Genomic DNA, 13,521 nt, shown 5'->3' with positions numbered 1-13,521 from the left:
GCTAGGCAAGAAGTCAGGAGAACATGGCAGATGAATGAATATGGCAAAAGTTTGTAGCCAATTTATTCGACCTTTGAAGCACTGGTTGTTGGAGAAGAATCAGGCCCTTTCTGTTGACCATGCTGGCTGCAGTAGTTGCAGTTTCTAGTACATCTCCTTGATTTTCTGACATACTTATCAGATGTAAGGGTTTCCCTGGGATGCAGGATGCTGTGGTGGATCAGCCTGGCCACAGACCGGCCTTCAGTGATCATGACCTTTTCTGTGCATGTTTTGTTTAAGTGCTTGGAGCAGCTTCCTGGGCCAACCACAGATTCCATCACAGATTCATTATTATTACACAGAACAACAGCATTACTTTTTTTAAATTTTTGATCAGCTCATATAACATTCACTTACTGAGATCTCACCTTTCCAATTTCCTTCAAATGCCAGACAAACATTGGATGGTCCATGTTGAGTTCTTGGCAACTTCGGATGTAGCTGTGCATCAGCTTCCATGGTGGCAGCCAGCTGGTCACCATCAACTCCGGGGCAAGCATGTTCCGTAGCTTTAAGGCTCTCATTCCTTTGCAGAATTCCTACAGCTGTCCCTCGCTGTCTGTTCATCAGCTGTTTCTACGCTAAACTCGCTATAGTCATCATTAGTTGTCTTTCCTGCTTTACCGCTCATTTCGAATTCCAATTAGAAAATCACTCAAATTTCCTTTTGTCTAACATTTTTCCATAGTGTAAAGTAAACATATAACAAATATAAAATGAATAAGTTATTAATTTTAAAAAGCAAGAAATGTATATTAAAATGTTATATAACCACAGTGATTAGGAATGTATTTCTACATTACCCAGCAAATTTTAACACTGTAAACTCCACAATCACTTTTACACTTACCTAATAATATCTTCTCAGATATTAATACTAGGCACTCAAAAAGTTAAGTTGGCCAAAAAAAGTTTATTTGGCACCCATGGTTTCTCTAGTTGGTCTTGGGCTAGTTTTAGGGTACTTTGAATATCAGAATTGTTTTTAATGTCTTAATTTTCCAATAGAGAGCAATTGGGTTTTTGAATATTTGAAATCTCATTGTTTGTTTATTTATATATAGGAATAAACATGGTTCTTTCTAAACCTTCTCCCAGGCACATGCTAGGATTAAAAAGAAGAGGGTGAACTCTTAGTGCCTTTCTATAGTTTCTTTAATGGATCAATCAATCAATCACAGAACCACTCTTAAAGATTGATGGTGTGAGCCAAATATGTTAATCACTTTGAGAACTTGAACTTGCGGCAGGAACACAGCGAAAGGAGAGGCAGCCTGTTCTGTTGACTTCCACACCTGTCCACTGCCTGCAAGAAAGGGAGACACCCTGAACCCAGGTGCTGTATTCAGAACCACCACCAAAGAGTCTGGGGGCACCCTTCTAGTCCCTGTAGAGACAGAGCAGAGCGTCCTGCAGAACTCACTCCAGCCTGTGAGCCTCCAAAGTAGATCTGGAAATGCTCTTCCAGCTGTTGTGTGGGTGGAGTCTCCAGACCAAGGTGCAGATCCTTGCTCCATGGAGTCTGGAGAGAAGCTCCCAGAAGGACTGACGGGGGAAATGGTTCCTGTTAGATCTTTATATATTTATAGCACTTCATTTTTATTTTTGGTAAGAACTGAAATTAGTTCTTTCCCTAAAGTCTCTAGTCTGGAGTTTCCGGTGTCTTTGTGTGGACATCGCTGTAAAGCCTTCCTCCTAAGCTGGGAAAGTTATTATTAAAGGAGACTGTTTCTCAGTATGCCAGAGAAAAATCTCCTTCCTAGCTGTCTAAAACACTTGGGTAGAATCTCAATAATTTTGTTTCAAATTGCATTTATTATTGGCAAAAAAAGACGATGAACTATTTAAATGAAATTTCAGATGAAATATGAAGATTGTATTTCATATGTATTTTGATAAGAGCAAGGAATTGAGGATTAACATTTAAAAGCCATGCATCCCTTCATTATTGAAGAAATAATTGTAATTCCAAATAATGAAAGTGTACTGTTCCAAGAGCTTTTTGGACGTAGCTATCACACCATTTACCTTCTAGTCTTATTTTTGGGAAACTCGTTCACTTCGTTGCCCAGCACTGAAAGGAATGATATGCATGTCAGCAGCCATCACCATTACCTCTGTGGGCCTTTGTCCTTGCTACATGGTATGGCTGGGTGCTGCTATAGAGATGTGCAGCTCCATTTTAACTTAGATTAGCAGCCTGGGGCATGTGAGGCTGGGTAAGACTGGTTAAGTGAGCACTAGAATCGAGGGACCACAGAGTCACACATCTTCTAAGGCCTAAGCTGGGGCCTATATTGGCCTGGTCCCAAGTGGTCACATTACAGTTCTCTAATGTTCTATTGTGGCTTATTAGTGTCAGTGTTTTCTTCATAAGATTTTGGTGTTCAATCTCAGTTAATTTGTCTCAGTCACTAATGGGTACCATTTCCCAAGAGCGTATAGCCAAGCTGGATGGAAAGCAGACCACAATTGCCTGGCATTCATGAGCAGGTTTAGTGAGGGGCAGTATCTGAGTCACAAAATTTAATGTTCAAAGCAGAATGAAAACCCACCTGTGTGATTTTCTATCTTAATAGCCCCCCTAGGGTCTAAATTTTCTTAACATATTTTGTTCCTTGTTCCCAACAATTGTCAAAACAAACCTGCAAGTGTGTATTTGTGTGTGTGTGTGTGTGTGTGTGTGTGTGTGTGTGTGTGTGTGTGAATACTCATAGGTACATATGTGTGAATCTAACTGTAATCTAACTTGCTGCTTATACACTCTCCACTAAAAGAGTGTGAAATTACATTGGTTATTGCTTTATGATGAATGTCATTTAATTAAATTTTACTTTACAGATTGCCATCTTTATGAATTGTATTGCCCTAGAAATTTTTAAGTTACATGTATTTATTTTATATGTGGTGTAGGGGGTTTGGGTACATGCATGCCTCAGCACATGTGTGGAAGTCAGAGGACAAGTTGTGGGAGTTGGTTCTCTCCTTCTACCATGCAAATCTCAGGAATCAAGCCTTGGAACTTGCTATGTAGACCAGGCTGTCTCTACATAGTGATCCACCTGCCTCTTCCTTCCAAATTGTTGGGATTAAAAGCAGGCATTAGCATGCCCAGGAAACACTTGTTACTCTCTGAGAATAGTTTTAGTTTTGCTTGTTAACCTGCTTTTATGGGTTTAGTAAGTACCTAAAGTGGGGTATGGAAAGCAGAACATTCTGGAACTTTTCCCACTTTCCATTCTTTGCCCTGTATAGATGCCAGATTCCTTTGGGAAATCACCATTTGCAAAAGGTCAGGAGCAGAAGGCAGGCCATTCTTTAGTGTAAGGTTGCTGCTAATTGAAAACTAAATATCTAAACCATGTTGGAGTTTTTTGTATTTGAAAGGAAACATTTATATACAAGAGCCCTTTGGTAACATAAAACACTATACCACATAGTGAGTTGGGGCTGGGTAGGGACAGACTGGAAAGCTTCAGAAATTGGCTGTGCACAGTGAAATCATTTGCTAATTAGATTGCAAAGCATTTTCAGAATATTTTCTTTTCTTTGTTGAATGAAGTTTTCTGCCCCCATGGGCCAAAACAAACATTTTACGGTATTTGCCAATTACAGATTAAACATTTAATCGTTTTAAAGGAAAAATAAGTGACAAAATGGGTGAGTTGTCAGAGCCTAGTTAAAGTCCAAAAGGCATTCACTGGCTGCATGCTGTAGCCTTGGCCGTCTTCCGTTCTGTACCACCTGATGGCATCTCTCCAGTCTGTCTCAGGCACTGAGGGCCACTGTGTCTGTCACTCCTCACTACTTTTCCTCTCCTCCTTCATCGTCCTGTGTCCCAGTACACCCATGATGAAATTTTAAGTCATTTTGTTTATACAGAATCGCATCGTGTGTGTGTGTGTGTGTGTGTGTGTGTGTGTGTGTGTGTGTGTGTGTGTGTGTGTGCAATGTGTGGGCAATGGTGTATGTGTCTGTGAGTTAGAGGACAGCTTGGTGGAATTGGTTCTCTCTTTACATGAGTTCCAGGGATCAAACTCAGGTCACCAGGCCTGTGTACCAAGTGCCTTAGTGAGCTCCCTCTCTGGCCCCAGAAATACTACCTGTTTTTATTCTCAGATTAAGGTACACTTTAGTGGTACTTCTGAAATATTAGAGACATTTCTTCCTATGACTCTGCCCCCTGCATCCTACACCTCCATGGTCATGGCCCCAATAGACCATATGCAGATCCTTATAACACTTTTTGCTTTGGGGGAAGGTTAAGAGACCATCTCTTTGCCAAGTAGAACCTACTGTCTTCTGATCTTTTTGCCTTGGCATCTAAGACAGCTCTGAAATTGGGTTACTTTTGTAAGTGGGTGAAATATTATGAAGTCGAGAGAATTCTGACAAAGTACTTACTAAGCTGAGACTTTACCATATAGGACTTCTCTTGCAGTCTGTATTGTGTCTTTGAAGGCTTTCAGCTTCACAGTCTCACTCACCGAAGTGGTTGTGGCTTCTCAGGAGCTGAGTGTTTACAAGGTTAAGAGGCCCTTAGATGCCCTGCCTTTCCAGTGCTCTGTTAACATCATAAAATACCACTTGTCCATGGCTGTCCTTTGCTTTTATTCCCATTCTTTGGAGGTGAGGATTTGGAGCCTTGGGGTTCGTGTCTTGCCCTCTTCACAGGAACTTCATCTCTGTTGCCTGCCATTTGTGATGCTCTTTGCCGTGGCCCAACCCATCAGTTCTTTAGCCTTAATGTCCTGGTCCTCGTCAGCACCAAAGCCATCCAGACACACCCACCTGTCCCTTGAGCACTTCTACCGTGCTTTAGATACTGCTGTTCTTGGCCAGGACAGCCTTTGTTTTTCTTGGCCAACTAGAACCATACCTCCTCTCTTCTCATTGCTTGTAACATCCAGATCACTTGTTTATCATTTTCCCCGTACTGCCTTAGCTTTGCTCATCATTTCAAATGTACATCTCATCTTTCCAGCCAGCTTACAGACTGCTCAGAGATAGTCTTGCTGTTGATGGCGTTTACCACAGTACTTTCTGCTCTTCACAGGTATCCAGTTCATGTTTGTTCATCATTGAGGAATTAGCCATTTTTCTGCTATCACCGTTTAGTATCTTCTCCCCCGCCCCCCCCCCCCGTGATAGGATTATATATGCCAGTGTTATTTTTTAACAAAAGTAATGTAATCTATGAAACTAACACAGATACAAAGAAAAACATCATTTGAATAAGGAAAGAATAAGAACAGTCATTTGAAACGAGGTACTGATCCTGTAAATAATAAACATATACAAAGATGCAGATGTCGAAACAAGCATTAATGATATTGTTTTTATTTCTCCCTAGGTGTGGTCGCTCACCTATCTACCGCTCCCGTGAAATGGCAGCTCGTGCACTGGTCCCCTTCATTACGATAGACCAAATGCCGAGCACCCTCCGTGCCCTGCTAGACTCGCTCCCCAACAGCACTGACCAGTGTTTCCGACAAAACCATATTCATGGGACACTTCTTCAAGTAAGTAGAGTGATTCTGTGTGACCTTCATAGAACACCACAAGATGCACTTTGAGTTCTCATGTATTCTTAGCAGGTGAAGACTTGATACACAGACTTTTAAGTTTATCTGTAGAACTTACTTATTTCTACTTCCTAATGACCAGCTGTCTCCCAAATAGGATTTCATACACCTCAAGTATGAATCAGTATACACTGATTTGACAGATTATCCTGTGCATTAAATTCTGCAACATGCTTTTCCAGCAGGTACAGAACACGCTGGGCCATTCCTTGTTCAGGCTTTGGTGGTTTGAATGAGAATGTCCCCCAGAGTCTTGGGTATCAGAATGCCTGGTCCTCAGCTGGTGGCACTATTTGGGAAGTATTAGGGGTTGTAGTCTTATTGGAGGGAGCGTGTCACTGACGGCAGGCTTTGAGCGCGTGGAGACTTGCACCGTTTCTAGTTCGCTTCTCTGCTTCCTGCTTGTGGTTCAAGATGTCAGTCCTCAGCTCCCTGCTCCTGCCTCCATGCCTTCGCTCTGCCACCAAGGTCTCCTACCTCTGGAACTGTTAGCCCAAACAGATCTTCTGTAAGCAGCCTTGGTCATGCTATTCTATCACAGCAGTGGAAAACCAGGCCATCTTGCTGGCTCTTGTCTTAAGTAAATATAGAAGTTTGTTGTTCTTTTTACTTATGTGCAACAAATGGATGAGAACTCATTGAAATTTTCCTTTTAAAACCCTAACCTGGGAACGGGTAGTGTTGGCAAAATCTATTCACATGGCTGTTGTGGATGCTCACCTGGGCATGGATGGGGGTGGATTTAAATTCAGGTCATGTTACTAGATTATAAGCAGAGTGGGAGTCGGCCTTGAGCTCCCAGGGCATATTCTAACCCTGTAGTCTACCCTGCTGATGTGGGAGGCAGGGTGTGAAATGGTTCACATTGTGGTCTCCAGAGATGGACTGCCTGGTTCTGCATCAGGTTGCCACCCGTCACTACCTGTCCTTCTGCGTCTTCAGTTTTGAAATCAAAGACTGAATCAGTTAGTGCACATAAAGTGCTCATGTACCTGGTCCATAGTTGACACACAGATAGTTATTACCACAGTTTTAATGAGCTTGCCCTATGGTGAAAACTAATTCCCCGTAGAGGAAATGAAAGGTAGGTCTGTGTTTCTGTCTTTGTTCCTTGGTTGTTTATATATTTGGCAAAGATTTTACTGAATGCCTACTATGTACTGTTGTATCATAGAACAGTGACTTAAGTCCTTCCTGGCCTGGACAGCATAAAGAGCAGAAAACAGGCAGTCCCAATGTAGCATGTTAAGTGTTGGGTGACATGTGGCAGGGCCATGGGACTTGAATTGGAGAAATCAGGGCAAGCATCTCAGAGCAGGTGGCAGTTAGATGGAGGTTGAAAGCAGTCAGTCAGCCATGGTGAAGGAGTCCCTTGTGCAGAGAGAACATCGTAGAGTAACGTAGACAAGAAGGCAGCAGTCCTGGGACTGCAGCTCTGGACCAGACAGGAACTCCACTTCCGTGGTTCTCAGGACAAAACACACTGGATGTCAAAGAGGGCCCAAGCTGGTGTTAGCTCTCAGCGTTGGACTCAACAATAATCTGAGGTAATATCAAGACATAGGAGCCCAAAGCACATGCTCCTTTACCGCCGCCAGGGAAGGCATCCTTTCATCCCTTGTAGACCCTGGCAAACTCACCAGCACATAATAAAGAAAAGTAGAGGATACGTACACACACGGTCTCAAAATGCACCTCCAATCATCTGCTCCACATTGTATACATTAGAGGTTTCTGTGGTTTCTTTGTTAGGAAGGGAGAAGTATTTGAGGGCAGGAGTGCATGCCACAGCACCCAGGTGGCAGTCAAGACAGCCTCGGATGTCAGGATGTCAGTCCTCACCTTCTTCCTTGTTTGAGAAGGATCTCTTGGTTTTCTTGTTTGTATACCAGGGTAGTGGTCCACAGGCTTGCAGGGTTATTCTTCGTCCCCACGGGCTATACCTCTGGATTTTACCCTGGGACTGGGTGTTCGAAGCAGGTCCTCACGTTTGTATGGCAGCACTTTTACCCATGCAACCATCTCTCCAGTCCCATGTGATTCTTCTAACAAAAGCTGACAGCTTCTGGGTCCTCACTTCGTTCCTGTGTTAAAGAGAGGCACAGGTTATCTTAACCTTGCAGACAGGCCCTAGAGGCCCAGAGATCATCATTGGCTTAGTCAGACAAGTTGGATCTCTTGGCCCCCAACTCTGCTTCTGTTCAAAGGAAACAGACGAGTGACAAGAAAAGCAGCAAAGCAATCTTGAGAGTGAACACACGCATTCAGACAGAAGGCCAAGCGTCAGAGGTTGAGCATGGGCTGCCGAGTGGGTGGAGCCGCTTCCCCTTTCTCCTCCTCCTCCTCCTCCTCCTCCTCCTCCTCTCCCTCCTCCTCCTCCTCCTCCTCCTCCTCCTCCTCCTCCTCCATGGCAGTCCCTGTCTGTTACACCAGTCTGCCCAGCAACCAGACATGACCTCCCCCTCGGCATGTGGGCCACCTTCCGTGTTCTCAGGTTTACTTTGTTGACTAGCATGTGGAACTCTGTGGAAAGACAAAAAGCCCCAATTCTGGGGTTGTACCTAAGTGTTGATGAAGGCTTAATGGGGGTGGAGGTGAGGAGTCGCAGTTGGATGCTGGGCATTTACTGTGCTGGTCTAACAGATTCCTGTGTTTGTCAAGGGTGTTCACTCTGGTTGGAAAGAAGTCAGAGGTGTGTGCAGTATTATGGTCTGTCTGGACTGTTAGTGTCTGCAGGGAGAACATCTAAGGGGTTAAGTCGGAGAGGAAGCTTCAGCTCGTCGGTTCTTCTCCACAGAAAAGCTGTCTTTGGAACCAGCAAATACTTGCACTTAGAAGAGAGATGTTAGGGACCAAGAGGAGTGATACTCTCCATGGGACTTTCGGAGCCAGCTAAGTAAATACCAAACTGTTAGTTTTTCAAGAGCAGGAAATCATTTTGTAATCAGAAAACAAATTCTTTACAGAATGTTTTCTTGAATTATACATTTTGACTTCTTTGAAGATGTTTACATAGTCATATCAAACCCCAGAGTATTTCTTCAGTATACCTTAAAAACAAAAATGTGCTGATGCCTGGGTTTTTGAGACTGGGAAAGACTCTGATTAGAGGGCATGCAGAATAAGAACATGTGGGTTCATTTCAAAACCAGAGGCTCCTAATGGCGGTGCTGACGTGGAAGGAAATGGCGCCCGCCCGTTAGGGGAGGTGAGAGCGGAGAGTAGGTCCCAAAGAGCCCCGGGGAAGTGACATTACATCTCCATAAAGGAGGGCCCGATAAGAGCCATGGACGTTACCTCATTTGGAGCAGCACCGGCAGGGCCCCGTCTTTTAAGGAGAATTAAGTGTCTGTTTTTATTGCCAGGATTCTCATGCTAGGAACTCAGTGTTGTTGCTAGGTTACTCAGCAGCCCTGAGAAGCTGCAGTGCCGTTCAGAAAGCTCTCTTGTTAAGACTGCGTTTGGCCAGCACCCCTGAGGAAAGGCTTGTTCTGATTCTTGTGTACTTGGCTAACATTTTGGTGTTCCACAGAGAAGTCTACAGCCTCTGAGGGGAGAGCCTCAGGTTTGTTCGCCCACCGTGTCTTTTGGTCAGGCTTCTGATGGTGTAATAGAAAAGATGAGCCTTGCTCTTGATGTTGTAGAGTTCCTTTTTAAGTAGACAGGCTGCGTAATGGAGCTTGCTGGAGGGTGAGAAGACCATTGGTGTAATTATCTGAATATCCTAGACAAGGTTTTTCTTCCATCTACATAATCACTCAAGTGCCACACATCCCTTGGTGTCAGAGTACAAGCTTCTTTTCCTACTTATTGAAGCCCACACATTTCTTTCTGATTCACCAACAGAACATGTCAAACACCCAACTGTTTTATCTTCCTCTCCAATTTGGAGACTTGATTTCTCCATTTTGAGAATTCTGAGATAGAAAAGGTCCTCTTTTTCTGTCTGTGGAGCTCAGTGGTAGCACTGTCTACTTGTGTGGTACAACGCACTAACCAGGAATGGGCTTCGGATGGCCTAGGTGGACAGCTTAGTTTACCGTGAAAGTAACATTTAGACCATTGGTGATTTTATTCATGCTCTTAGCAAGCCGCAGAGTAGCCAGACAGGTGTCCCTTCTTTTCCTCCCTCCCCAGTCGCTCCCTCCCGCCCAGTTGACATAACCCAGAGTGGGTGACTTGTACAGAGCCACAGGCAGTCAGTCAGCAGTAGAGATGTGCCTCACTCTAAAGCCCACATTCTCTCTATACGGGCTTCCTGCCTGATAGTTGGTAAGAGTGACAGCTTCTCATGACTAGGACGTTAAACCAAGACCCCATCTCTTTTCTGGTTTTATCTGTTTTACCAGCTGGTTGGTCTCCTTAAATTCGGGGTGTTGTGACTCCTCAAGGCTGGGAGCAAAGTGAGACCGCCTGTGTTTCAGAGTGTGTCAGGGAAGTACTAAAACCCAGAGAAGACACAGTGGAAAGGATGCATTGTCTCTTTCCTCCCTCCCTTCCCCTCTTCTCTTTGGTTTTCTACCTGAAACTGGAAGGACAGGATTCTCCCAGACTACTAAGTCACAGCAGCCACACCCTCTGGCGTCCCTAAACCCTGGACTTGAGCAGCAGGAGGAGTGACGGATCTAGGGAAGGGTGGGGCCACCAGGAAGCGTGAAGAGTGACCAAGAGTGAGTCAAGAAAGAAACCCAGCAAAAAGTGCCTACCCTGCTTGAGGTGCTGCGAGGAGGAGGAGTTTGCCCCTGGGGCACTTCCCTCCCAATGTGGGGAGCTCCTTGTGGACAGGGACAGAGGAGTGAGTGAAGCCGAGGTGGAAGACAGACAGACAGGGCTGTGGACGTGAGGAAGACGTAAATGAGGCCCTTTCTGCACACAGATGGGAGCAGCAGAGCAGGACTGTGGCAGACAGCTGAGGACTGAAGCAGGGGTGATCTTGGAATGACTTCCCTCAAAGACAGGCGGGAACTCGGAGGAAGTGCAGGGGACCATTTTAGCTTGGTGTGTGAATTAGCAGCTGCTATGGACAGGGAGGGGTCGCGCGCGCGCATCCCTCAGTGCTTTCCCAGACCCAGGCAACAGAAGGGAGTAGAAGGTCAGAGTAGAGACAGCCTTTCACTAATACTGTTGCAGCAGTATTTATAATTAAATAGCATTTAAGAGTTATGTCCATCTTTTAAAAGTATACCCGTAATAGACAGTCTGGACTTTAAGAATTTTAATAGCTTTTCCATGTTTCTCAACAGCACAAAAATTGTGAAACCTAAAATGTTCAAGTTGTCCAGAAATGGAATAGTACTTGATGGATCCCATTTGGTGACCTGTGTCCATTGTTTATTTTATGCTCAGAAAACACAGTTTCAGATGGAAAAACAACAGCATGAAATGATGCTGATGTTGTAAGTTGTAGATGGATTGCTTGTCAGTGCGCTTTGTTTCCAGACTGAGTCCGACTGCACTGAAATCACATTTGGGACTGGTGCTCAGTTGGTTCTTCTCTCTGAGCACTGTGAAAGGAGCACAGCTAAGGTGGCAGAGACCTTCCCAGTCCAGCACGGGCTCTGCAGAGCTCTGCCTAGGTGCCACGGGGGTCACGGTCTCTGCTGAACCTATAGTTCGCAGAGGGCGGGAGTGTAGCAGAAGGCTGGAAACTCCAGAGGTCACCTGCAGCAGGATGGCAGCATCTGTTTAAACCTGGGGGCAAAAGAGCAATTATTGTCTGTTGCTTTGATGTGAAAAGCACTGAATGGTACTGGGCTCTTTTTAAAAAGTTAAAGGAAGCCCTGGACCAAACTTACCTTTGGCAATACATTGCTTTCTGGATATAAACCCAGAAAAGTCATTTTTAATTAAAATGCTACTTTCGGGGATAAATTAGTCCTTTCCTTATAGCCATGTGAAAGGTTTTATTTGGTGAGTGTTACTTCCAGAGCCTTCTCCACCTGTTGGGAGCTGTCTCCCAGCTGCCATGTATGACAGGCAGCTCCCAGGTCCAGAGCACTGGCTGTCTGTCATACGTGGTCGTTGTTCCCCGAGCGATGCTCTCCTGTGGCTTTGTAACGCTCTGAAGGAAGGCCGAATGTAAGCCAAGGGTATGTTGAGTTTACAGGACGTTACTTCATGTTTCCCCAGGTGTTTGCTACTATTTGCGATTAGAATGGAGAGAGTGTACCTATGTATTCCCTGTTTGCTTTGTGTGATATGTCTATTGGATGGATGGTTTACCACTTACTGAGTTCCTACAGAGGTCCTTCTCGAAGGTGTATATAATTCCTGTCCTGCTGATGAGAAAAAAATGAGGGTAAAAGACTGAGATGTTCCCAAACTTATACAAGTATAAATGGTAGCAAGTAGATCAGGAGTTCAGTTCTAGGCTCCCATGAAGCTTTTGAGCTGTGCTTTTAGCTTACGGTATTTGACTGTAATATGCTATATGCATTACACTCTGTTATACTGTTTTATATATGTGTACATGTTATATATATTATCATTGTCATATACTGTATTATAGTGCACTATGTCTGTGGATGAGGAAAAGGATATTTTTAGAGAAAAATGAGTCACTGTGGGGCCTTCAGGGTCCCACCATGGGAAATTGACATGGGCTGTTGGGTGGTTCAGTGCCATTGATTAACACCAGCTTTGTCTCGAGTAGGTACATGGAGTACGTCAGAGAAAAGAAGGGTCCTTGTTCAGGAACATGAGCTCTCAGGGACGGTGATGTGGCTAAGGTGACAGAGTGCTTTCCTAGAGCACTTGTATTCAATCCCCAGCACTGACTAAATCCCTAATCCCAGCACACAGAAGCTAGAGACAGGAGGATCAGAAGTTCAGGGTCATCTTAGCTACATAGTGAGTTCAAAGCCAGCATGGGCTACATAAGGCCCTGTCTCAAAATCCAACAAACACACAAAGATCAGCTTTCGTGGAGCTAATATTCTTAAAGCAGGGAACTTGGAGGGAGAGACAATAATAAATAATAACATAATACTCACTATAATTTATAGTCAATATAGTAGGTAAATTATGTAGTTTCTTGGAAGCTTTTAATTGTTGTGGCCAAAAAGGTCAGATAGACCAGAGGAGTCTGAGTGAGCAGGAGCGGAAGGCAGATGGACGGCAGCTTTAAAAAAAGGGTCAGAGCAGTCGTTGTTGGCATGATGGTGTTTGAGACTGGAGGGGCTAGAAAGTAAACACTGTTTCTCCTCAAACTGCACTGCTCACAGAGATTCCTAAGTAGGTTTGCCAGATGTGTGCCTGAGACTGTCTTTTCCACAGAGCAGGGCCAACAGAGTGGACGTGGTGGATGAACAAGGGTAGGAAGGATGCCACAGTTTAGAAGCCCCTCAAGTGAAGTCCCATGCTCTGGATTCATGGAGCCTCTCTGAAGCCCTGTTCTTCTAGGAGCACCGTGAGTCTGTTCCAGAAAAGAGGACAGTAACTGTTACATCACTTCCTCTGTCCTCCAGTGTAGCCTTTTCATGTACTTTCTGTACCTGGGCCTGTGAGACAGATGTAGAGTGAACTGGAGAATGTCCCTGCGTTTATTTAGGGAATATTTATTGAATAGTCTTTAAGTGTAAATAGTTGTGCCAGGTACCAGGGAGAGCACAAAGAAAAGTTTGTTTATAACATGGTCTCCACCCTCAAGAAGGGACCTCACGATCCTCTGTGAAAAGTGAACTGTCAACATTGCAGACAGCTACACAGAAGTATGTGGCAGCAGATGGTGTGTGCCAAAGGAATGCCATAGTCACACACCTGAGGTGAGGCCAGGCTGGACTGGAGTGAGCGCAAAGGCTTCGTGGACAGTGGGGCTTGAGATAACCCAGCAGAAGAAAGGCTTTGCATGGGACCATGTGCTTAGCCAATGGGTGGTTTCAGGGGTGTGTAGCTT

At 44.6% G+C, this 13,521-nt stretch overlaps 1 protein-coding gene across 3 annotated transcripts in view; it reads left to right on the top strand.

Annotated features, from left to right (window-relative positions):
* The window catches only part of Thada (THADA armadillo repeat containing), a 294,771-nt gene that overhangs the window by 160,079 nt on the left and 121,171 nt on the right, over positions 1-13,521 (top strand). For all 3 annotated transcript variants that reach the window (XM_006990503.4, XM_076558882.1, XM_076558883.1), the window contains one exon: positions 5,396-5,564. In XM_006990503.4, coding sequence (XP_006990565.1) covers positions 5,396-5,564 — 169 coding nt within the window. The remainder of the gene's footprint in view (positions 1-5,395; positions 5,565-13,521) is intronic.

Source organism: Peromyscus maniculatus, chromosome 22 (assembly GCF_049852395.1).
Source record: "Peromyscus maniculatus bairdii isolate BWxNUB_F1_BW_parent chromosome 22, HU_Pman_BW_mat_3.1, whole genome shotgun sequence".
NCBI classification, from domain to species: Eukaryota; Metazoa; Chordata; class Mammalia; order Rodentia; family Cricetidae; genus Peromyscus; species Peromyscus maniculatus.
This window is presented reverse-complemented; position numbering and strand designations above follow the sequence as displayed.